Here is a 27,280-nt window from a genome sequence, read left to right as displayed (position 1 = left end):
CTTCCACAACCAGGAGTATCACCACCTACATTTGTGAGGAGGTCTGTGATGGAGAGGCTGGCTCTGCAGATAGAACTCCGCCTCCCACTTGCAAAGTGAGTTCTTTTCTGTTTATCCCTTGGCCTTGACATTTCCACTTTATTTTTGTCCTGAGCAGTTGTGCTATCTCCTGATTGACAATGCTCTTATATCTCATGGTAAGAACATACACTCTAAATATTAATTTACTCAGAGGTTATCAACAACATTGTTATCTCCTCCCTCCATGATTTATCTTTTAATTAGAGTGTGAATAGTAAATAACAATTTTTGCAAGGTTAATTTCATTAGTAGTAGCAATGGACAGTTACTCGGTGTAATTAATTCCCTCATTTAGTCACCTGGGCACTGTGCTCAACTCTGGGGAGATAAAGATGAATATGGCAGGTTCACTATTGTGTAAGAAGATGAACTGGAATGTAAACAAATCATTTTAATAAGTGCTATAAATGCTCCAATGAAGAGAAGAGTGGCTTTGTTGACAAGGGTATCAGGAGCCCTGCCTGTCAATGACTTGAGAGGTAAGAACAGAACTCTGGACATGGCAAACTTCTCCTTTAGCCATTCCTAAAGTAGCTTAGATAGATATTCATATTAATAAAATCAATACACTGATTTGAAGGAATTACATGTTGAATTAGTTTCCCCTTTCATCCTCTAAGGACTTGCATTCTGCTCAGTGTGTTAGGTGGTTCTGTGTGCACACCTGGTTCTTCATTGGGTGGAGATGAGCCCTCAAACGGAATCAAGTAACATGCAAACAGATTGGTGACTGTCAGGGGAGGTTACAGGAAACAAACACAAACTTTCTTTTGTTTTATTGTCTATATTTATTTACATGAATTAGACAAACTAGCTATCCCAGTCTTGGCAAAGTGTCCTTATGTAGAAGTAGCCTCTACAGTAATCTGTATATGCCACATGGACTGGACAGGCTGGTAGGAGCCCAGCGAGTGCCCAAGGCATCGGGCCACCGGCCTGCAGAGTGCCAGGTGGGGAGGCCAGGTGCGGGCAGTGATGCCTTATTGATTCTACCTGCTCCTGTTCAGGCCAAAAAGGGCTCAGGTGATGTGTTCTGGAACATGCTGCGGCGACTTTGCAGGTAGGAAGAACACTTGTATAGAGGCTACACTGGCCCCATGGAGGTGGCGGGGGACATAAAGGATGGCAGGTAACCCCTCACACTCGGATAATCCTCATGGTCTTCAGAGGGCTCCCCTGATGCCCCCGCCTTGTGTATATAGTCTTTCTCTTATTTGTTGTACTGGAAACTGACCTGCTCACCTCCTGACCGGCCTCCCAGTTCCTAACAGGCCAAGGACCTTGGCTGGGGGTGGGAACCCCTGTTGTATAGAACACCCCTGTGTGTGCAGCCTGTGTGCTGCGTAGTTTGGGAAGCCGCAGAGAACTGGGGGTGGGGGATCAAGGAGGTACAGGAGCATCTGCCCAGTGGCTGGAGAGGCTTGGCCAGGAGGCCAGGCTGGGAGCCTGTAGTGACACCCTATTGTTTGGGCAAAGGCAAAAGGCTCCAGGCACTGTAGCTGGGAAAGCACCTCGGGGGTCTTGCAGGTAGGCAGAAGTCTCAATAGAGCTCCTGTTTGCCCTAAGCAAGCAGTGGATAAGGTGCACTCTAAGGATCCTCCCGGAGCGTCTGCAGCTCCTGCAGGGCTCCTGCGGCCTCCAGGCCCTCTCATTCGGTCTTGTTCTTGTTTGTGGTTCAGAAGCTGCTTACTCAACCCTCAGCTGTCTGGCAGGAGTAATTCCTCTCCACACCTGTGCATTCGAGTTGGCTCACGGGAGGGGGAAAGTGCAGCGAGTTGCTGTGCAGCCATATTGAACCTCCCAAATGCCAATCATTTAACAGTTTTCCAGAGAGCAAATCAATCTGCCATGTAGTGATTTTGGTCACTTAAAGATTCCATTTCAATCAGTGTCTATACATTTGAAAGGTTTCTCTCTCCCTCTCCCTCTCTCTTCCTCTCCCCCTCCCCCCCTTTTTCTCCCTCCTCAGACTCTTGGGTGCATTGGTCAAGGCACAAAGAACGTAAATTTATGAAGCTTACTTACTAAAACTGAGAACCAGTAGCAGTAGTAACTCAGGAGAAGGGACTAAGGGTGGAATTCCTTAGAATGTCAAGGAAGAGGTAGACAAAGAGGGTTTTATGTTAGGAAAGCCTCCGTATAGGTCGAGTTTTTCCTGTAAGTAGGAAAAAAATTTCACTGATTTCCATTTGAGGAATATGGACGGATACATTAGCTCTTGAGAAGAAAGGCAATTCAGTAGTTACATTTTCCTCTCAGAGCAACCACATTTGACAAGTCATCATTTATTTACCACTAAAGGACATTTTCGTGTACTCCTCTCTCTTAATATTAAAATATGTGTCCCAGAAAAAAGAGGCCCAAAGAACACAGCTGGCATGACAATACCTGTGTGTTACCACCAAATCAAATTGCTGACGTGGAAACCAGAGTCACAGATGGTGGGACGGGTGGCCTAGAGGGGTAAGTGTTTTGCTCAATGTCATAGCAATGTCTGCACCAGAAGTAGAAACAAAAACCAGAAAGACCTTGAAGCTCAATGCTGTTGTTTGCATACCTCTCTTCATTAAGGAATAAAATGCCAGTGAGTCCATTACAAGGTAATTAGAACATCGCCACAGTTCTTTGTGAGATCCAGTTATGGAAATGACAGTTTTGTTGGAGAATGGGCCTGACTCTGTCCATTTCGCCTGACTCTGTTCTATTGAGTGAGGGCATGATTTGCGCCCCGGTGTCCCATTCTAAGCTATTGGATTGCATAATTTCTGCATGTGAGTTATGAATATGTGTACAACAGGGCCAGTTAGATCAACATTTGAGGTGGATTTCCCTGACATCGATGTGTAGGATGGATTGAGTGGTGGGAAAGGTGGGAAAGAGCAGGAAGATTGCTCCCGGAAGGATAAGTTACGGAGTTATTCCAGCTGTGGAAATCGAGTATCAGGAGACTGAACTAGAGTGAGAACTTTGAAGGTGATGCTCCCAGTAAAGATAGAGTGTTGACTTTATTACTGAGGATCAGAATGGTGTATTTTGGGACATACCGAGGTTGAGATATAAACAGGGGTCCTGATAGGGGAGTTTAGGAGACAGATCCAGTTTTGAAGTCCAGGGTGACAATTGGGCCTGCGGTGACACCCTTTGCAGTTACTCTGAGGAAAGTGATAAATAGAGCTACACCAATGAGCAAAATTGCAATGAAGGGGTAAAAGAGATGAAAAGAGAATTGGGAATAAAATCATTGGAAAAGATGTTATTTAAGACCTGATAAATTATCCATAAAAGAAAAAAATACAAATTGTGCTTCATCAAAATGTAAAACAACTGCTCTTTTGAAAGATATTGTGAAGAAAAACCACAGACTGTGGGAAGATATTTTCAGTACATACATCTGATAAAAAGCTTACATCTAGAATATTTAAAGTACTCTCAAAACTCATTAATACAAAATCAAACATCTTGATATAAAAATAGGCAAAAGATTTGAGCAGATACATTGGCAAAGAAGATATACAGATGCCAATAATCACATGAAGAGATGATCTCTTCTGGTGAGTGCTTATGTACAATGGGCTAGGAGCACCATTAAATAAAATAAAATAAGCACACACTTACATGCTGCTTACAATTTTCCAGACACAATTTTAAGCAGTGTACAAGCATTAAAGTCACTTGAGTTTAAAAAAGTAGGGCTTTAATAAACCATTTTATATATGAGAAACTGAGGCACAGAGAGGTGAAGTAGTTTACCTGAAGTCACACAGCTAGTACATGGCTGAGACCAGATTTAAACACAAGCAATCAGGCCTCAGAGCCAAAGCTATGGACTATGACTGACTATATGCCACTTCTCTGATTACCAGCAATTCTCTGATTCCAGCAATATGTTGAGCACTTACTCTGTACAAAACACTTGGTCATATACTACAGTCATAAGGAACTGATCAAATGTAGTTTCTTTCTTAAAGGACCTTAAAATTTAATATAAAGAAAAGTGTTTGCTCACCAAACACTTGATTGCATCTACTCATGATCCAATTTCACGATTAAAAAATAGACAAACATTATCATCACCTTGTTTGAAGTGCAGGGTCTGACTATGACAATTAGGGACTATTGAAAGCATTATAAGACATTTAGTTTAGAACCTTTCCGGAGAAAAACAAAGACCATCAAACTTTAAATGAATTCAAAAAATAGGTAGGAGTTTGGGCATTTGAAAAATAATCATCTATGATTTTAAATGCTACCATCACATTCAGCAAAAATATTTAAGTATCTCTTTCGTGCTTGACAGGACCCTTGTGGTTTAGGTTGTCCCTAACAACCTAGTGTAAGCAAGGATGGTCCACATCCAAACACGACAGCGATTACTTCAACACACTGAAGACCAGTCCTGAAGAGCTATGTGCTTCTTTGTCTTTTCTTCTAAATTGGTAGAAACTCTTTACACAGAATAAGAACTGTGGAAGGAGATAGTGACCAAAAGCAAGACCATAAGCAATAGACATCTTTCTTAATTCACTGACTCTGATTAAAAGAAAAGAGTGACTTTGCAGCTATAGCTACAGAAATCATCAGCCTGTGAGACATAGAATCCTACTAAGTCTCAGATGCACTCCCCTGTAGCAGTCCAGCCTGGAAGGCAGCCAGGTTTGTGTGCCTCGAACAGCTGGGACTGTGCAGGGCACAAGGAAGGAGAAAGGACGGACACAGAGAGTGAGGAAGGGAAATGGAGAAAGAGGAGGGAAGGAGAAAAAACAAACAGTGAAAGAAACAGAGCAAGCCACAGGGAGAGAGACGCACACACGGAGAACAGGAGCAATAGTGGCAGAGTGAAAGAGTGAAGGATCGGGAAGGAGGGGGGTAGGTAAAAGCCAGATTTTTATTGGAAGCAGTTGAAGTGGTTGCTATGAGACCCGCTCAGAGCACAGGACCAACAGCCAGCCTGACGCTGATGGTTCTTACCTCTCGCACTAAACCTTTCTTTTGACACAGTTTTAGGGCTGCTTAATATCTGAGCAAGCATCTGACACGGGCGACTTTTTCCTTCTTTATTCTACTCCGGTCCCTCCGGTAAGATGGAGGTAGAAAGCGAAGCCAGCTGCTCCCCCAGCAGTGCATCAGCATCAGGCGGGTCCAGAGAGTACAAGGTGGTAATGCTGGGAGCAGGGGGAGTTGGTAAAAGCGGTAAGTTTCAATGCCAAATGCTGGGGAAGGAGGAACCTCTGTGGAGGCAACTGTACAGAATTAAAGAAAAGTAACAATGATAATGCTGATGCTGTCAGGCTAGCCGAGCTGCAGCAGTTAAGCACCAAGTATCTAGCAGGATGTTGAGCAGCGTAAGGACTGTTAGGAGATGCTGATGAGTCAGGAGATTTGAAAGACAACCAAGGAGGATATTTAGAACTTTAAGAGGATCATTGTTTCCTTTGATTTCCTGCTAGGTAATTTTTTAAATCTTAATCTATATGTCTTTTTTTAAAAAATAGCATGGCATTTATGAAATAATTATGGTATGTGAAAATATGCTCCTGTTCTCAAAAATATGCATCTAAAGTGCTATGAATATTCAATGACAGGCACGTAAACAAACACAGACACACATGCAGGATTATCAGGGATGATTGCTGTGTTTGTTTCTTTGATTAGGGGCTTCCTGCCTCCCATTCTTTGCCTGCACTCTGACGAAGCATGCATGTGTGGGCTTTTTAACGGAGTATTGGGTTTTGAAAGTGACAGCTGTTTAAGGAATGGTGCTCACTGTGGGCGAGGTGCAGGGTGAGGGGTCAAATGTTGTGGTGAACTTCGTTAACAGAGAAACTACAAGAGTACATTGAGAATATGGTGTGCCAATGCAGGTAGAGTGGAAAACTGGTTATGCTACACAAAAGCAGAAGTTGTCAGTGGTTTCGGTTTCTTGAGGGGCTTAAAAGGCTAAATATAACAAATTAGAGAAATACATCTGTAGTAGTGTCTGAGGCTGATGAAATGCTGGGTGTCTTGGGGCAATGGCTATCATTAGAACATAAATAGACAAATGTAATTTTGTATATAAATTTAAAATATCCCACAGGAGATACATCTTTGGGGATGCCAAAAGGCAAAATAAATATTAGAGTTAGCATGGACAAAAAGTTTTTTAAAAAATTCAGTAGTTTTAGGGCTTGGCAAAAAGATTCAAAGTTGGGGTCAGCATTATTGGTATAAACCTCCACCACCTAAAAAAAAAAAAAGCTGATATGAATTGCGTCCATAGTCATAAGAAAAGTTGATTGGTTAAGGAAGGGAAAAAGAGAGTGAAACATTAGCAGACAGCAAAGTAAAGAAGTTAGAAAAGTAGCAAGAGACATAAAGTTGAATACTCCCTCCCTAAAGGATTTTCTATAAGAAGGAAAGAAATGGGTAAATTTGGATGTGCTCGATCACTATGTATGTGTCAAAGGGAGAAGACTTAGCCACCTATCCTAGGAAGGAAAGGTAAAGTGAAAAACTTCACAGATATGTATGAATGAGAAATTTTATAAAATTTAATGTAACCATTTGAAGAGGAAAAAAGCAAAATAGATGGTTTAAGAAGGAAGGGAAGGAGAGAGGTTAAAGAGAAAATGATTCATATAAAATAAAACTACTATGCTTTGATAAAACCTGGTCAGTCAGACAAAATGAGAAAGTAAGACACAATGTGAGAATAAAATATCAAAAAGAGAAAGAAGCAGATCTAAGGAAAAGGTGGAAGACTCATCAGCAGAAATGCCTCCAGTAGCGTGTGAGGTCAGAGAGGTGCCGCGAGGGCTCCGTCAGGTGCCATGTGTTACCTTTGATGGCTGGCTGGTATCTTCTCATTTTATCAGGAGGTTGGATGATGTGGGAATAGAGTGACTAGGTTTTAGTCATTTATTCCATAGAAATGAAACTCGGAGAGCAGAGATGTTGGATAGCATCTTTCTTTAGCAATGTATTTGTCCTGGAGATGGTATCCTGTCTCCTATTCTGATTTCCTCCATGTATTGTTTGCACTGACAGGTCATTGTCACTTCTCAAATAACTAGGAATTTTTGACATACCAAAATTGTCAGCAGAATGACCTGGTTTGCTCTCACCTCCACTTGGTACAAAAGATTGGCATAATTAAATACTTAGGCAAAACTTTTCCAGTGTGATACACAGGAGCAGCCAGCTCAACTCAGAGATGATGCAGTAAAAGACAGTAAATAAGTTCAGTTGTACTGACTGTATCAATAGCATACTTGGCTATTACTTTCGGAAAGAATATAAGTCATACTACAACTCTAGGCTTAGAAAGTGATGTTCTTAAGGCTAAATGTTTGGAATCAGAGTGACAGAATCACGTCTTACCCTTGGGCTTTGTCCCTATGATTCATCTGGTGTTACCAGTACATAAATGTTCAAGAACTGATTCTCAGTATTAACCTTCTCTTGAAGGTTAAACTGTTTGCTTTCAAATGAATGAAAATATTTTTGAGAATTAAAAAGCCACTTTTTGTGTTGCTGAAGATCTGGATCAATAGAAGCCCAATTTACTTTCCTTCCCGTGGTTTCAGTGGCTTACGTGAAAGGATCATACAAGTCCATTACAGTGGGTTGTGTGAAGGGGTTTTAAGGGGGATTCTGCTGTTCTCTAGAAACTGAAGAAGATGCATGCATCAAGCTATCAACTGTTTCGAATTCTGGGTTCGTTTCAAGTCAGCCTTGAACATGAATGAGACACTCAATTTACTGGGACCTTAACTTTTAAATGAACACAATCTTGGACATTTTCTGTGCTTACTGAGAAATAGGAGGCTTTTTAAAATCCATATTGTACTAAGACATACTTTGGTGAGTAGGAAATTTTGAAAGGATTTGCAACTTTACTGGAGCAGAACTTCCCACAAGATTGAAAATGTGTGTGCTGTATGAGAAATTTCAAACTACAACTGATCAATCAACAAATCATTTAGTATGTACTATGCATGGGGCCTGTACTAGTTACTATAGAGGGAAACAAGAATGATGTGAACATTTATGAATCATCCATTGTGGGCTACATGGTTTTCTCAATTATATTCAGTCCTTTCCACAATCTGATTAGGTGTCACCATTTTATAGATAGAAAAACTGAGGCCCAAGGAAACAACTTGTGCCTGGTCATAGAGATAATTTATAGAGTTTGGGTGAAGTTTGATCTAACTCTATGACATTGTGTTTAACACCCTGGGTAGGAAGAGGGAGAGTTCTGACACTCACTATTAAGAAGATAGGGCTGATGGTACCACATTCTCCACCCCCTGAATATAATATTCAGAAGAGAGCTAACCCATCTAGACTAACCCTTTCATTTATGAACGTGTACCTTTTTGATCTTTAAATTAATATAATGAAATATAATTATATGACCCTGGCTGGTGTAGCTCAGTGGATTGAGCATGGGCCTGTGAACCACATGATCACAGTTCGATTCCCTGTCAGGGCACAGTCCTGGGTTGCAGGCCAGTACCCAGTAGGGGACTCATGAGAGACAACCATACATTGATATTTCTCTCCTTCTCTGCTTCCCTTCCTCTCTAAGGATAAATAAATAAAATCTTTAAAAATATATAATGATGTAATAGTGCATATATATATATATATATATAAAACAAATGCTGTATTTATATCTATATAATGGTGCATTATACCCAATATTATCCAAGAATTCTCTGAGTGCCAAGAAACCAGGATAAATAAGAAGTAGTCTCCTCCTCATCTGAAAGATGGAGAAACCTAGGCCCTGAGAGTTGAAGGACCTGCCAAGTGCACACACAGGGCAGCGGCAGAGTCGCATCTAGAACTCAACTCTTTTGACCCCCTCGAGGATGATGTTTTCCACCACAGCCCGATTTTTACACAGGATAAGAACTAATTATCCACTGAATTTCATGTAATTTGGGCACATTCTTAGCCTCCTATCTCTCTTTATTCCACTGCCTACCATCACTTCTCCTCCCTAAAAAAAGAGAAAAAATTAAAATCTCACAACTGTTGTTTAAGAGTTTACTGGAATCTAAACAATCCTTATAACTATTGTCTGTCCTTGCGGTTTGATTAGAAAGGCTGTCCCCCAGTGACAGAGCGTGATTGGTATCTGTCTGCTTTCTCTGCATTCACATCTGGCTCTCCTAGTGCAGACTCAAGTTATTCAGGTTAACTAATTCAGTACTCCTGACAGATTTGTTTAAAAGAAAACCCACTTTACCTACTCTGTTTTATGATTATGCTTGAGGATTAAACAATGTAAGGAGGCAAGTAGGTTATCTATTTCCAATGTTCAGATGAGGTACCATAGGCACAGAAATGTTAAAATATTTGTCCAGGAATACACAGAAATAATTAACTACTAAGAAAAGAACACAAGTTTTCTAATACTAATTTTTTTCATTACATTTCATGAGAAAGGTATCCAAATATCAGATGAGATCTACATGTTTTTTTCTAGTCCCTAGGTAAACCCTTGACATTACCTTGGTGAAATGTTGTGTAAAATTTTGTCAAGTGTGTAATTGGTATGAAATATGCAAATCACTGGGAAAGGAGAGGGGGGGTGTTCTCAACAGTGATTCCAGACACAGCTCCTGCTCTCCAAGAGCGCACAGTGTGTTGTAAGGGAAATATAATGTCCATGACAACGTGACAAATTTACGGTAGGCCTCTCATATAAGAGCCGTGAAAATTCAGAGTAAGGAGTGGCTAAACTGCATGTGAAAGTTAAGAAGGAATCCCAGCAGAGATATTTCAATTGTGTGTTAAGGGATGAGTAGGACTTCTTGAGACTGAGAAGGGAAAGTAGAGTGTACTCTAGGGTTTGAAAGAAAGAAAATTCACTGGGAAAAGAGCATGCAAAGGAGAACAGGAATGTGGGGGCTATGATGTTTTAGAACTTGACACTTGATGCCTTAGTGTCTTTTGGGACAGTTGGAAAAATATCTTTTCCAACTTAAAAATCTTAAAAATCTCTATAAGATTTGCTTCAAATGTCTTTTCAGTTGACTGTGAAAAGTTAAACCACAAATAAGCTAAAAACCTAAAAAGTATTAGGGGACTTGGAATTTATTAGAATGCATCCATTATAGGTTTTTGTTAAAGGGAAAACTCATTTGTAAAATAAGCAATCCTACTCTGCCCTGCATTCTTCTGCAATTGGTCTCTTTTATACATTCAGAGTTTTATGTAGCGGGAATTTATAAAATGAAAGCCATAACAATATTTTCTGAGGTAAACAGAAGACAACACAAACCAGTTCCTTCCATTGCAATGAACTGGTATAAAAATGTGGAAAATCAAGCCTTTATGTGATGGATTAAATCAAGGCAAACAGCCAAGTGCATCATTCACATCCCTGAGGCTGTATGTTTTCCCTCATTAGCAGAATTTTGGATCTGACAATATTGAACCATTCTTACATCATGACCATGCAGTATTTGAATCCTCTGAATTGCAAAGGCAAAAAAATAATAATAAACAAAGGAAAAATAAATGATTTCAAGACTAGGGCATCCCTCCACTCTCTCCCATAACTGTCACCACCCTAATAACACAGTAGATCATTACTCAGGGCAAGCTGTCAGCAAGAATTAGCCAGGAGGTTAATATAAGTCTCAGTAGCAAGGTAAATTGGTATCAACACATTCAAGTAATGATTGAAAGTGTTATTCAGGTAAAAGGTGTTGACTGACGATATTTCCAAGATTATATGCACTTTGTATATTTTGCATTGATATAAAAGTTAGTTCAGCTCTATGTCTTCAGCAGAGAAAGAGCCTACAAGTGAATTAATTTGTATTGGCCCCTGGATACCCACATGTTGCTGGGCTCCTAACATTTACATGTTCACTGTGGTGTCCCAGTGGCCAATGGTCTGTTGTATTCACTGGGCCCCCACTTACTCCTCACCTTGATCTTGTGAGGTAGAATTAGTGCCTGTATTTATAGGTAAGAAAACTGAGGCCCACAGGAAAAAAGAAACAGAGATATTCAATGATGAACCTGAGATGCCTACACATATATGTCTCAGTTCAATGTGTGTGCTATTCTAAGTTTACCACACTGACAGGTTTTATATTATTTCTTGAGAACTGGGGCAACAAACCTGAGTTATAATTTCAGCTGAATCTTCATAGATGTATTTTAGACATCAGACAAAAATCACGTGTACCCCAAAATACTTGACAAATTTTTATTTTCTACACAAACACCCCTTATTAGGTGGAATAGAGAGAAACATGGAAGTTCTGGACAAACATTTCAACATGTAGGCACCAAAGGTATACTAACTACGTTTTGGTCCATTCAGAAACCCTTGGGAGTCTTGGCCACATAGAGAAGAAATGACAGTCTTCTCAACTTGAGGGGGATCAAATAACCCACGAATGGTAAGAAATTATTGAAACTGAGATCATGCTAATAAAGAAAGTAGACAAGGTGCTGAATATATCAGTTGAATTTTGGTGCTGAACTATTACTGGAAGAAAGTTTTCTTTCTATCTACTGATTATCTATTTCCTCCCTCCCTCCCTCCCTCCCTCCCTCCCTCCCTCCCTCCCTCCCTCCCTCCCTCTCTCTCTCTCTCTCTCTCTCTCTCTCTCTCTCTCTCTTTCTTTCTTTCTTTCTTTCTTTCTTTCTTTCTTTCTTTCTTTCTTTTTCTTCTTTCTTTCTTTTCTTCTTTTTCTATGTACATGCACAAACACATACCTACACAGAGAACCCCAGAATAACACATGTTTGAAGAGCACAGATTCACTTACATGTTGATTTTCTAAATAGATTTGCGTATGTCTTTTATCTTCCTAAGATATTGTTGATAACATTTTTGAACTTTTCAATTATAGTTAGTATTCAATATTATAGTGGTTCCAGGTACCCCACACAGTGGCTAGATGTTTACATAACTTACAGAGTGATTCCTGGATGGGTCTAGAACCCCCTGATCCTAAACATTTCCTTTTCTCCAGTTTACTTCATTGTAAGAATACAGAATATAATACCTAAACACAAAGCAAGTGTTCATCAACTGTTTATGTTATCAGCAAGTCTTCTGTTCAGTAGGAGGCTATTAGTAGTTAAGTATTTGGGGAGTCAGAAGTTATATGCAGATTTTTAATTGAGTGGGGAAAAGTGCCCCAATCCTTGTGTTGTTCAAGGATCCACTGTGTGTGTTTCGTATGTGAGAAATGCTTTCCTTGTCCACTCATTTAGTAAGAATAGAGGATATGTGTGTGTGCCAAGACCTGGGAAAGGCCCTGAACTATTGCCAACATCTGCACACAACTGCTGCCTTCACCACTGGGGTAGAAAGGATGCATAACCAGAGTGGTGTAATGCAATGGGTCAGGTTCAAAGACAAAGACACACACATGGCACTTTGAAAACAATGCGCACTGTGTTCAAGAAGTTTGAGTGACCCACATGGGTTGCTCCACTGCTCAGCTGTAGCATTGGAACCAGAAGCTTCCTGACCCACTTGCTCATGGATTTTTTCCATTGGCCTATGCTGCCTCCCATAAATCAGCTTCAAATCTGCCCCTCCTCACTGGAGTTTAGGTTGTGATGGTGACTGTTTTTGGGTGTAGGTGTCTTTGCAGCGTGGCGGAGTTGTGACCGTAAATACCCTGATGGATGGCAGTCCTTTGCATTGCTCCCAAGCCTGCAGGAAACCCTCTTTTTTATGAATATGGCTGTTTTTGCAAAGCCCATCAATGATCTCAACTCACTTAGGCTTTGTGCATAAATGTCAGCTCTCTGATGACCATCACCAAATGGTGCCATCTGCTCTTCTGGTTCATCAGCAAGCACTGGCTAAGTGTCATTACTGGCAACTGTGCCGGCTCATCCCTTCTGCCCTTTCTGCCTGCCGTGACCCTGCTCCAGCTTATACTGTAGCATCAGTGTCGGAATCTGACCTGTTCGAATTTCCCCACTCACAGGTATCCTGCCACTGCCAAGGACGTGGGAGGAATAGCAGTACATGCCAGGTTCTTCCTGGAGTGTGTGTCCAGGATGAACTATGTTGGAGAGGGCTGGGGAGTGCTGAGGAGGGTGCCTCCCTGGAGATTTTGTTTTGAGAGGGGAATGGAAATCCACACAAGGTTTGGAATCCCAGGAAACAAATATTTAATTGAACTGGAATAAGATCATAGAGAAGATCTGTGGTCTCACAATGGAACACCAGACAAGAACTGTTAGCTAGTTAGATACAGTGTAGTGAGTAGGTCTGGTCTGTGTGCAGTAGGCTGCTTGTTTGTGCGGTTAGTTATTGTGGGCATTGTTTGTGAGGTTAGTTATTGAATGGATGAGAAAAACCTTAATTTCTCACTGCACAGTTCTCCTAAACAAGCTTTAAAATGTGCAGCAAACATGACAGTATATATTTTTACCTAAACTTTTATACACTCATAAGGAGGAATGATTCTTACTTTGTCTAAATGCTATCTTTCAATTTCTTCCCCCAGTGAAGAGCAAATAAGAGCCCGCTTTCTGAGGCATAAATATATGCCTAACCCTGTTCTAAGTGCTTTCTTTATGTATATAATTCACTGAATCCTCCCAAATGCAGCAGCATAGGCATGACAATTACCCCAATTCACAGATGAGAAAACTGAGGCTTGAAGAGGGAGAGTATTTGCTCAGGAGCCCAGAAGCTGCCATGTCTGTGCAGGTCTTAGCCACTGCCAGGTCCCAGGCTCTTAACCACTGTCCACTATGGCATTGGTAGCCTGTGTTCTTGATGTGCCCTTGATCTGCAAGGTGTGGCCTCAGCATACAAATGACAGAACAATGTGAACTGCAGGCTCAAGCATCCTAAGAAACCCAGACTTGCGCTTTTTCATCTGTACTATAGGGCTTACAACAATGACTACTGCAATGTCGCATACTCATGGGCTATTTGTAACAAAACCTGGCATGTAGTAAATACTGAATAATACTTGTAACATGAATAGGTGACTTTGTTTTTAATTATTTGTCTTTAACAGCATTTGGCTTGCACAGGTCACTTAGGCTCTTGGAGTTTCCACATTTCTCATCCTAAAAATGACATTAATTAAAATGACCTCAGAGAGTTCCTGGGTAGCTTCATTAAAAAAATATCTCATGAAAATGTGAATTGTAGAGCTCAAGACATTACATCCTCATTACTGTTGCCTGCTACCTGCCTGCCTACATGCCCTCTTTCCCCTCCCCTCCCCTCCCCCCCCTCCCCCTCCCCTCCCCTCCCCCCCCTCCCCTCCCCTCCCCTCCCCTCCCCTCCCCTCCCCTCCCCCCTCCCCTCCCCTCCCCTCCCCTCCCCTCCCCTCCCCTCTCTCTTTTCTTCCATACCTCTACCTAAGGCAGCATACCTGGGTAGGGTGTTGGGGTTCTAACAGATCTTTCAGATGGGTTCTAGGAATATGGGATTTGGGTTACATATTGTAAATACATTGTTGTATCCACCTGCTCTATGCCTACTCTTGCTGTTTATATCTTTATATTGATTAGTTTCAGCTTTAGGCTCCTGAGTGGTAATTTCAGTGACAATAATAATGGTGGCTTGCTAGTTATCCTAGTAAGCAATTTTTTTCTTCATTCCAACAGACCTGGCATTCACACACAAAGGCACATACACACACACCACTGTCTGCTGGAGAAAGGATTTGGGGACAATTGACGGGCTTTGCTACAACAGCTACAATGGGTCTGCTTAGAAGAGCTACAGTTTATAACAGAGCATGCCTGTGCTTGAATTAGGGCTGGAATTAATTTCTCTAATACACATGTTGTAATAAATTTTGAATAATTAGATGCTTTCTTTGTTCTCCACTGCAGCAATGTTGCTATACGTAAGTGGAAAGAGTCATGTTTAATAGTTGCACGAAAAGCTTATAGTAAGCAACACACATACATATTTCTTTAGATTAAAGAAATCAGACAATCTACTTAAAATCGCAAGGAGCATATCTGATACTTGAAACTGTAAAGACTCGCTAATTGGTCCCCTCCTGTCATCTTCTAACCTCCTGCTTCACGTTCTCCTGTTCTTCTCTGCTGTCTGCATCACCCTCAGAGGTGTCGAGAGGCTCCATTCTGCCTCTTTCTTTTCCTGCTCAAATGTCTTCAGGGGCCTGCCCATTGCCAACAGGCTGACATCAAAGCTCACAGGACTCCTGATGTCTGAGACATGTGGGGCTGTCTGTGCACTGGTCATCAAGGGGGTATCCCCGAGGCTTGTCAGACAGGAAGGAGTGTTGTGTCGGATGGCACAGAGGAGTCAAACAAGAGAGGGCAGGAACTTGTGAACCAGGAGGGGTCAGTAAGATGTTCAAATAGAGTTAAAAACACGTGGCAGTGGAGTCAGGTGAAATACAGGCGGGAAGATTCAGAACTGAGGTTACAGAGGATGAGGTGATGTAGAAATGTTATCTAAGTGGACCCTGATGTAATATGATTTGTCGGACAGCGTGTCTCTCCTAGTCTCTCTCTGTGTCTCCGACTCCTGCCTTCTCTCGGTGTGAGCTGTGCGCTGACCTAAAAAGACCGACAACTACCATAACTAACTATCTTCCAGATAATTCATTCTTCTTTTAGTCCCCTCAAATTCTTAAGACTCTTTTCTATAATATTCACATTAATTATTCTAACGTAAGCTCTCTCCTCCTTTCTCTCAATTTGTCTAGTTTTATCTGTCCTTGCAGATTCTGCACAAGTATTTCCTGCTCCTTAATATCTTCCCAGGCTACTCCAGTCTAACATTCTTCCTCTTACACTCAACATTCTTTCTGACTATTATTCATTTTGTAACTGTTCAGAGTTACATCATCTGGTTTGTGGTCTTATAATGTAATTTAAATCTTGCATTTTTATTTAACTTGCTATCTTTTTGTATTTTATCTCCCCATCTTGATTGCACAGTCCTATAGGATAGGAAATTCATTTTATATTCTTTTTTTCCCATGAAACTTGTGGTAGTAAATTCTCAAAACTATAAGTTCAATTTTTTCTCTTTCATGATTTGAGAAAATGCAGAGAGTAAGATATCCCACATATGTAGTGAAATACAACTAAGCAATATTCTAAATTTTTTGATACAAAGAGCCACAGATATAGGAAAAGAAATGGGCACTGATAGAAACTTAGCAGGTATGTGATTATAGGGTAGGTTGAGACTTGCCAGGGACCTAGGCTCATGCCAGCATGAATAGTCTTTGATGACAATGAATCTGAAAATGAGTAAGCCCAGCCTATGTTTAGGATGCTTATTAACACAAAGAGGCCAAATTAAGATTGGGGACCAAAATTTGTCAGATAGGCAAGAACAAGTAAATGTAAATGCCTCCTTAAAATAAGTGATCTCTTGCCACATAGATACTGTAGACTCAGGAGTGATGCAAATTCCTTGAAAGCCCAAGTGCTGGACAGCTGGCAGCCAAATACATATGAGACCCTGACAATAACTTGTGGTTCATTTTCCACTGAACACCAGGACTGGGGGGAGAGAAGTAGTTTATGAAATGTTCTTGGAAAACCTTAATGAACAATCCCTTAGAACTTTGTTTCCTCCTGTGCTTTTGAGTTCAACATGATTATAAATATGTGAAAGAAAATTATTTCTTGATTAACACAGAGGAAACTCAAGTTCAGTTGTGATTGTAACTGAATTATGAAGCAACCCCAAGTTTCCAAGTGTTTCTCCTGTCAGGGTGAAAACCATACTGGGTCACGATGTCACTTTGAGCCTCTATCCTGAAATGAAGGGATGGCCCGGAAAGTATTAGGCTAAATGAAATAATCCAGTCACAGAAAGACAAATATCATATGATCTCACTTATATGTGGAATCTAAGGAACAAAATAGAAACAGAGGCATGAATACATGGAATAGATTGACAGCTGTCAGAGGGGAGAGGGGTTGGGGATGAAAGAAGGTGAGGAGATCAAACACACACACACATATAAACACACATTTATATATAATACACAGACAACAGTAGGTGGAGGTAGATAAAGGGGGATAAATAAATAGGGATGGAAAGACACTTTGCTTTTGGGCAATGGGCACAGGACAAAGTGTGCAGATGATATTTTGTTGATGTGTACACTTGAAACCTGCATGGTTTTGAGAAACAATGTCACCCCAATACATTCAATTAAAAAGTAAAATAAAATGAAATGCAATGAAAAACAGTCACAACCCAGTATTTGTCAGCTTCAGAACTTGCCAGACCCTGCACTTACCACATTTTGATGAGGAAACACATGTTTCAACTCTGCACTTGCTTGGGACTCATGGCACTTACTAGAACGTGTATGAGTCACAACGCCACCTGCAGGAGATAATGCTTCGTCACTGGTTACTTGTTTGCTGCTTGTCAGTTTCGGCACTGGCCATGAGTTATGGAATGAATTAATGCCGGGTACTGAGGTACCACTCGAAAATTAAATGAAATGAAGGAGAAGATAAACCCAGAGAATAGCAGACAATCACAGAAACCTTATAACCAAGCCATTATACTTTCTCTGTGATTTCAGGAAGCTCTACAATGAAGGGAAGATCCATTTCATAGGTAAGTGTTGCTACTATGAAAAAAAGCAAAAAATTTCTTTGCTAGTGTCAAGAGCTTTTGCTTTCCATTTTGCTTAACTGCTCACTCCTTTCTACTTGCTTTGTTATAATGTAAGAGCTTCAGCAAGCTAATATCAGCTTCTACCATTTCTTTATACCTGCTATTAAAAAAAGTGTCTCCTACCCACTTCATCACAGAAAAGCAAGGAGGGAATCTTTTTATATAGCATACTCTACTGTGACAAGCACATGAGTTATCTGTCTCTCTGAGCTTATTTGTCTTTTCCTCGAGTATAATCCTGAGATAGCCAAGCATGTTTGAAGATGGATAGACATGCATTGAAATTGAAATTCAGTTCTGCCACTTGGAAGACAAGGAAGTGACTTTGCTGGCCCTTCCTCTTCTTCCTGATCTTTTGATGTTGGAGGACCTAGGGCTCATTTCTTGGACCTCAGCTATTCTTTAATTTTCTAGATTATTTCATCCAGCACCTTGGCTGGACTTAGGTTTGTTTGTTTATTTATTTATTATCCTCTATGAGGACATTTTTTTTCATTGCTTTTAGAAAGAGAAAGGGAGAGAGGAACATTGATGCGAGAGAGAAGCATCGATTGGTTGCCTCCTGTATGTGCTCGGACCAGGGATCAGACTCGCAACCTTTCACTTACAGGACGATGCTCTCCACCAACTGAGCCACACCAGCCAGAGCTGTATCTTTAAATCTTTAGATTAAATTAATTTAAAGAATATCCAGATTAAAATCTTAAGGAAACATCACAAAAACGTTCAAATTAAAGAGACTAATAATGCCAGAGGTGAAATAGGAAGGAATGGGAATATAAATTGGTCCAACCATCAATTTATATGGAAAATGAGTTGGCACTATGTATTAAATTGAAGAAATGCATAAGTTGACCCTGTGATCTAGCAATTCTACCACTAGCTACATATTCCCATCAAAAATTATGTAAGTGTAGAACGAGAGGCAGGGCCAGATTATTCAGAGCAGCATTATTACTAATAACCCCAAATTAAAAATGTAAATATTGCCCTGGATGGTGTAGCTCAGTGGATTGAGCACAGGCCTGCAAACCAAAGGATCATGGTTCAATTCCCAGTCAGGGCACATGCCTGGGTTGCAGGCCAGTTCCCAGCAGGGGACACATGAGAGGCAACCACACATTGATATTTCTCTCATTCTCCCCTTCCCTTCCCCTCTAAAGATAAATAAATAAAATCGTAAAAAAATGTAAATATTCATCAGGATAAGATTGAATGAATCAATCACGTTAGACTATTACATATATATAGTATATTTACATATAGTGTATTATTGGTAGAAGGAACCATAAAATCTGGGGTATTCGTCACCTTTGAGGGAGGGAGGCACAGTGACTGGGAGGGCAGGAGGTCCTGGGGTGCAGGAGACTTCATGTGAGTGTGGGTATTGGTGGCATGCACCTTTACTTTGTGATAAACTGTAGAATTGTAAAGTTTTCTATTGTGCATCTTCTAAAAGTATGCTAAATTTCACAAGAGAAAATGTTTATGATATTTTAGAACATTATATCGTGTGTCCAGACTTTCTTCCTAAACGCCAGTCATGTATTCAACTCTCCAATTGACATCTTCACTAAAATAACTAATAACAAAAACAAAAAATGTCTAAAAATAAACTACAGATCTTCTTTCCAACGCTGGTTCTCCTACAGCCCCCTCTTATCAGGGGTTGGCCACTCGGTCTTCCTGGCTGCCCAGTCCTGGCACCTGGGCCTGATCATTTGCTCCTCTCCTCTCATGTTTCCACATTCAACTCGTAGGTAGGTCCTTTGGTTTATCTTTATATATCTAGAGGGTCCCATTTTCAGATTTTAAGTGTTTCCCATGCTTCTACCATAGTCCCCCACAATTCATTCTCAAAAATCAGCCAGAGTGGCCTTTTTATTTTTTTAATTATATTTATAGCATTCTTTATTATTATTATTATTATTATTATTATTATTATTTTAAGATTTTATTTATTTATCTTTAGAGGAGAATGGAAGGAGAGAGGGAGAGAAACATCAATGCGTGGTTGCCTTTCGTGCATCCCCTGATGGGAACTGGCCTGCAGCCCAGGCATGTGCCCTGACTGGGAATAGAACTGCAATCTTTTGGTTCGCAGGCCCGTGCTCAATCCACTGAGCTACACCAGCGAGGGCCTGGAGTGGCCTTTTTAAACTAAAATGTAGATGTTGTCATTCCTGTGCTTCATCCCCTGCCACAGGCCCTGTGTCGCTCACAATGGCCTGTCACTCTGTCATCCTCCTATTGCCTCTCTTGCTCCCTCTGTTACGGCAACACCAGCTTTCTTGCTAATCCTAAAATATGCCCGACTTCTATACTCTTCTTCTGGAGGCTTTGTTCCAGCTTTTCCTCTTCCTGGAATACTTTTCTCCAGGTAAATGCTTGAATTATTCTATTTCTTTCAATCATTGCACTATTGTTATCTTGATGATAGCCTCTATAATTATCTCTGTCCTGACCAGTCTGTTTTATTGAAACATTTACCTTTTTCCGATACTCCTATACCCTTTTTCTGCTCCATGTTTCTTCTTTATGTAGCACCTGTATTCTTCACCTTTGATAATTTATTATGTTATTGGTTGTTCTCAGTCTTCCAGAAAGAGAAAGTCTCTGGTTTTGTATTTTCAAGTCTCTGGTGCCTACATGACATAAAGAGTTTCCTGATCTTGTGAAGCTCAACTTCTTCATCTCTAAGTATGGAGGGTAATGCCACTTTAGCTGGGGACTTGAAAGTTCAAGGGAGTAGCAACAGAGATTAGAAGTGATTCGATTCTGGACACATTTTGAAAGAAATGCCGAAAGATGTAATGATCAGCAGGAGAGGGTTGTTAGCTCAAGCATTTAGAAGGATGGTTTTTTCATCAACTGAAATGCGGTTATTATATGCAAAGTTCTTGGTTCTACAAGACACACAAGTTTAGTTTTTTAATCTTATGTAGCAAAAGAAAATGTTCATAGCTCTTGATGTTGTAGAGAGACAAAGCATAGGCACATTTTATGATCACTAGATGTTTATATTGCAGTTGTATTCAAGGCCTTTCAAACAGATCTTTTCAAATGGAACTGTAGCTCTGATATGAAGATGAAGTATAATAATCCAAATAAGCCAGTATTGTACTTATAGTAGGTGTTTGATGCTTGAAATTATTCTTCTTATATCTATTAATAAAAAGATTGGTACTTGAGTAAGAAAGGGAAACATTAATAGACATAAGACACAAATTCAAACTTACATTTGCACATTCTAATGGGAAGAGAGCAAATGAAAGCTTATTTATAGATCATAGAATCTTAGAAATCTCTATTTGGAATGTTTTAAACTGAGCCATTCATTACTTAGTAGGAAGCTTCAACCTACGGAGCTCTTGCTTCCCAGCCATTGTCCTGAGTAATAGAAACATAACATTGAATTAGCTCCCACCCCCGCTTTTAGAAACCTCTGGCAGGAAGGGAAAGAGAGACAAATAATTGGAAAATTACAGCTACTGAAGCTTTAAAGCTGATCTTGTGGGTGTTGACTTCCCTGCTGTTCTTTCCCACGTAACCTTGCTTTATGTAATTCACCTAGAACCAGAACAGAAATCCCCTCCTTATGTAATCCCCACAGAATCTCATCCCCTCCTTTCCTGATGTGATCCTCTCCTGTCAACAGTCCTGTGCCAACAGCCTGGTGTCGCCTTCCTGTTTCTCTGTTTCAACCCAAATACTCACGTGACTGTTTGCTCACCCACGGCTGGGTTTGTTTCCTTGTTTCCTCGAGAGGGAGCTTAAGAGCACAGTTCAAAGACTCTGCTACCAGCACTCAAATCCTGTGATCTTGGGCACATCACTCAACACCTCTGAATTCCAGGTTTCTTATCTGTCAAGTGGAAATGATAACAGAATGGTCTAGCAATGAATTAGTGAGTAGCTTTCCAATAAATTCATGAGAACAAAGTACTTAGAACAGTACCTGGCACTCAGGTATAAGTAGTAGCTACTGTTGTTGTTAACATTGTTACTATTGCTATTGTTATGTGTTTCCAACAACACTATTTAGTCCTATTCAGGCTGAAGACCATGCTTTCTACATTTTGTCCAACACTGAGAAAATGCTCCTTTTTCTTTATTTCCAGAAAAGCATTTCTCATATACTTCCCTACCTATAACGACTGTTACTTGGAGTTTCTGGTTAAAGAAAAAAAAATATTCATGCAGTTGCAAGCAAATCACCTGGAGTGGTAGGGAGATATTTGATGGGAGACGTTTGTCTACTAGTTCTAGGGAAAAAGGTGGTTTCTAACTTCCTAGTCTTTGGTCCTTCCCAGAAAGGAAAAGATATGTTTCTGTACTTTTGAAAACTCTCTGTGTGGCAGTAAAGAGCCTCTACCTGGAATCGTTCTGGATACTCAAGGAAGGAGTTTCCAATACATTTCCCAGCATTGCAAGCTTCTGTCTATGCTTTTTTTTTTAATATGTAAAAACCTCATGTATAATGAAAGTTTAGGGAACCCAGGGTAGCTTTAGTAGTTCATTCAGTTTGAGATTACCCTGGAAGGTTACACCTTTTACATCGCTCCGGGTTGCTCTCCATCATTCCTGGCATGTGCAATTATTTTTAATTTTCAAATTTTATAGCTAGCACTTGAGCTACATCAGCTAGTCCCTATCTAACTAATAAGGTCCTCTGTTTCTACCTTTATTGATTAATCATCTGGAGTTTTTAATATCAATTTGTGTTTAATTTGCTAATATTAAAAATGCCTCATTCTTGAAAGTGATGTATGGCCTTCTGAAAGACAGGAGTTTGGTTTTGATTTATGTAATATTGAGTTCACTAGTGTCTGGCTGGAAACCTGTTGTGGTTGATCATTGTAATGAACAGCCCTGGAAGGGACACTTCTCAAGTCTTTAAGAACTTCCCTACTGCCTGGTGGATAAACTGTTTTTGGCTTTGTTTTTGAATTCGAACTTCTATGTAGATCCTTCCACACCAGCAGCCAAAATGACTCCCCCAGTTCAAACTACTGTTTCATTGCACAGATCCTTCACTCCAGCCAGTGGAGCCTACTGTCTCCCAGACAAACCTTATGCAACGCTGCCTAACTTTTGCATAAGTAGTCCTATTCAAAGACCTTCCAGTGACATTGACCTTCTGAAATTTTCTCTGCCTATTTAAATTCCATTTATTTTTCAGGAGTCATGAGGTGACTCTCCACACCCAGAGTAATTTATTCTTCCTCTCAATATTTCTAGCTTCTACTATCTATACCATTCATTTTGATTTATATATTTAACCTTCTTTGTGTGTGTCCTAGCTCTTCATTATAATATACACTCCCTTAAGTTAAAGTCTAGTCTTGCATACTCTATACCAATAGTTCTCAAAGTATGGTCCTGGTTCTTAGCTGCTGCAGCATGCGGGTACCTGTTAGACATGCAAATTCTCAGGCCCCACCACAGATATGCAGAATCAGATACACTGAGTCTGGGACCAAGAATTCTCATTTTAAAAGATGTTTTGGTATTATTATGTAAGCTTAAGTGTGAGAGCCACACATTTAAATGCATATTGAAATCTCCTGAGAGAGTTTTTTTAAATTCTGATACCTAGGTCTTATCCCCAGAGATCTGGCTTATACTTGGGAACAGCCTGACCTCTGAGGTGTTTTCAAAGTTCCCCATATGATTACACATATATTGTGCAGCAGTATTTGGGAATCATTTCTCTGTACCATACTGTTTTCTTTCCCTCCAAGAATAGTCAAAGCTAAGCACATACTAGATCCTCATGTATTTTTTAGTTCAAATGAGCTTCTTCTAACTCTAACAAGAGCTAAAAACCTTTGAATAGGAACAAAGACACATCTCTTACTGGGCATGAAACTGGTTTTCAAATTCTTTCCCCATTTCTTTTCATTCCTCCATTACCTTCCTTTCTCGGTCCATTAGATATTATCTTTAGCACCATACCTTCCAAAGAACTTCACATTTAACATATAATGTACTTATTCAAGCAATTGTGTATGTGACAATTGTATGTGACATAAAAGATTTTGTGAATTATGTTAAGAAATTTCCCTGGGATTTTATTATTTTTAAAATATTTTTCAGTATGAAATACTGGATACGTATAAAACTATACACAATGAGGAGGTCAAGAAAATAATAAAAGAAGCAACCTTGCACCCCACCACTCAACATAATGGGTATTTTAGCTGTTTTATTAAATATCTTTAATCACCTAAGAACTAACACGATTTTCAAACCATTTTAGATGTTATTATAGGCTAGTGAAAGAAATGCATAAAGGCAAGACTATCTTTCCATCAGTCTTTAAACATACAATGCGCGTAACATATCCATGGCAGCATGTGTCTGTGGCATGGGAATAGGAATCTATATTGTCACTTGAACAGCAATTGACATGTTATAAAATAATCAACACAATTCTTCTGTGCTATTGTGAACGCTCTTCGCTCTTTTTGAAAATGTGGATTCATATTTGGATTTTGGGGGCCTGTCACTTTTCTAAATCTCAGGGCACGGTGTTAATGGCCTTGACAAAGGGAAGCATAATCCCTGGTTCTGTTCTATGAATTACTAACAAACAGGCCATGGAAATTCAAATAAGCCAAATTGTGTAGTTCCATTCCATTCTATGTGTATTTTGCTGGTGCTAACATTAGCTATCTTCATTAGAAAATGCCCTTTCCTAAACCTTCTCACAGACCCTAAGGAAACATTTGTTGATAAATTAGTGTGTATATTCATTCCTCTCCTTCCATCTTTTACTCCAGCGTGCAATACTTTCCCTGCTCTGGTCATTTCGTCTCTTGAACACATAGTCTGTAAGAGACTTTTTCCTGATTATTGATACCTCTGCCAAGTTTTAATGTAGATGTTGTTGTATAGGATTATTCAATGTGCCCTTATAAGCCAGAATCTCTCAGCAGAGTTGAGGGGCCAAACATCCCCTGATTTTAAATGTCTCACCTTTAATCTTAGTTTAAGGAAAAGCAGCATATTAGATAATGTTTAAACTCCTCATATATATTTTTTTCAGAAATAATAAGGTTAAATATCTTGTTCAATCAAATCATCATGCCAATTGAGTGAGATGCTTAAAATCTTCATTTCTGAAGTACTACTTAATTTACCAAATCAGCCAGGGCATGAAGTTATACTGCAGATAAATTTGTAGATGGATATTAGAGATACAATCTCCCTTGTGCCATTTGGTTTAGATAAAATGATTACATTGAATTTAAAATGAAGTTTACTTTTTTGCATATGAAAAGGTGATTTAAATAAACGTGCTCCTAAGTAGTAAGTTTTAAATGTATTTGTATATTTGTCCATGTTTTCAAACTGGATTTGCCACCTCAGTTTTTCTAATTGATGGGAAAAACACTTGTTAATTTATGTCTGATATTTTAACTCATTTTTATGTCTCATTTCCTGAAGTTATCTCTCCCTGTGCCATTCTATAATATCTACATTAATATATTAGTTAATTGTAAAGTTCTGTACAAACAAGAAGCAAGCCAGACGTGGTTAACAGCTTCCCCAAATATATTTTCAATGCAAAATGCTATATCATTTTGCGGCATCAAACCCCTTTGTCTTGAATGTCTTCCTTAGTCCCTGTAATGACATTCAACTCAGAATAATTAAAAATTCATAGTGCTATAAAGAAGCAGCTGAAGAGAAAATATACTGCACAGTATATGACCACTGATACACCATAAGAAATGACTGAAAGCAAAAGAGGGTAAATCTGAAGCTGATCTATATGCTGGTATTTCACATCCGGCTCCAGCCAAAATTCTGTGAATTCTGATCCTCTGTAATCCCTCTCCTCTGATATTCAATGCTGTAAAAATTCATAATCACTCAATTTTTCTCTGGCTTTCTCAACCCATTGTGTCTTCCATCAGAGTCATCGTGAGCCATAGAGGACCTGGAGGCAAAATGAAAAACCACTAATAATGATTTTGATAGATTTTTTCATTATTTTTGAATTTTGAAATGTTGCCTTAAAATTATTTTTTGATAACTGAAAGTCTGCCCCCTCCCTCACATCTTGCCCGTACCACACTCTCCTCCCATCCTGGCTTCCATTTTCAACTTTGCTCTACATATACATCATTTCCTATGTAGTTCAAAGCTTGATAGCTCATCTGGCATCGTCTCTAATATACTCTAAAAACAAAGATTGTGCAATGAAAGTAAATTCTAGTTTTCCAAGAGGCAGTGTCATTACTGAGGTGATAACTGGACCCCACAGCGACTTGCGTGATCTTTACCAGTTTCCACAGGTATCTCTGACCCCTAAATCCCCCCTTAACCGAAGTGCTGTGGTTACCTTTTGCACACACAAGACTCTTTTTTTCCTATGTTTTTCCCTGACCTACCACAGAACCGATTTCTTTGGAGCTATCACTTCTCCATGCTGACAGTTCCTGTCACCTGCAGGTACTCAGGATATTCATTCCGTATTCCCTTGTTACATGCTTGAACATGACTGCTTCTTAGAAACAGTGCCCAGTGCTCCTCAGTTACCAGACACAGTGATGAAGGGTAAAGTAGAAAAGAAACGTCTGTACAATATATTGTTGATAGTAATACCCTTTTTAAAAAACACATGTCCCTGAGATATAGCCACAGTAAGGGTGATTTATGGCCACAGAAAATCAGAGCAGCACATTTTTATCTTCACAATGAAAGCCTCTTGTTAAGTTTTACCGTTGTTAATGGAGAGTGAGCTACTGGAGACTCTTGTGGTCTCCGGGAGATGAGGATTTTTCCTTGATTGACAGTGACACAATTTAATGGCAACACTACAGTGACCTTCACCTCTCTGGGGCTCGGTTCTCTCATTTAAACAATGGAAGCACCAAATTAGTTTAATTTGAGATGTTTCCCAGCTCTTAAAGGAATTCTCCCATTTACTGACATGATTCCTCAAGAAGTTTCTCTGTTTCTGAAGCAAGCTAGTAAGTGTGAGTGAGGTCGCACTGTAATTTTAATCTTTTAAGTTATAGTCATTGTGTAAGAATATTTGATTATGAAAAATTACATCATTTAAATTTCCTTTTAGTAACATCAAGACTGAAACTTCCTCTGATCATTGCCAACTGGCCTAATGCAGAGGCAAAATAAGAGACCTATCCTAAGATCTAATTTCCAGCCATGATTCCTTGCTTTAATAATACCTATATTGTTTGCAGTGTTATAGTACTGTCTTGCTGGCTCTCATTTCTGGGGCATGTACTTGAAAATAAGAAACTGGAGACAGAAGTGTTGCCTGCATGCTGAACCTCTGTGCTTATAAGTCAACAGGAAGCTTGCATTCGGAACTCCGACCCTCTGGGTTTGCACTCACAGTGGTCCTTCCCCTGAAGGAGGACTGACTGAAGATATCTAGAATGCTCCCAGCATACATAACTACAGTTAATCTTGAGATTATATTTACATCTCACAAGCTTCTATGTACGCTCAATATTCAGTGACAGTGTATTCTACCATTTTCATGTGAAATCAACACCCTTGATTTTTGTTAATTTTTCAGAGCATAAG

At 39.7% G+C, this 27,280-nt stretch overlaps 1 protein-coding gene across 5 annotated transcripts in view; it reads left to right on the top strand.

Annotated features, from left to right (window-relative positions):
- Nucleotides 1–27,280, top strand: part of RIT2 (Ras like without CAAX 2) — a 376,246-nt gene that overhangs the window by 80,578 nt on the left and 268,388 nt on the right. Inside the window, exons 1-2 of one of the 5 annotated variants that reach the window (XM_037133538.2) lie at nucleotides 16–95; nucleotides 17,619–17,653. The exons of 1 other annotated variant lie outside the window; for it this stretch is intronic. In XM_037133538.2, the coding sequence (XP_036989433.2) occupies nucleotides 49–95; nucleotides 17,619–17,653 (82 nt within the window). In that variant the 5' untranslated portion in view covers nucleotides 16–48. Of the gene's footprint in view, nucleotides 1–15; nucleotides 96–5,162; nucleotides 5,272–17,618; nucleotides 17,654–27,280 lie in introns of those variants that run through there. 3 more of the 5 variants (XM_053664291.1, XM_037133540.2, XM_037133537.2) reach the window with 3 other exon arrangements.

The sequence above is a fragment of the Artibeus jamaicensis genome, unplaced genomic scaffold, assembly GCF_021234435.1.
Source record: "Artibeus jamaicensis isolate MK-2021 breed Jamaican fruit bat unplaced genomic scaffold, CSHL_Jam_final contig_354, whole genome shotgun sequence".
Lineage (NCBI taxonomy): Eukaryota > Metazoa > Chordata > Mammalia > Chiroptera > Phyllostomidae > Artibeus > Artibeus jamaicensis.
This window is presented reverse-complemented; position numbering and strand designations above follow the sequence as displayed.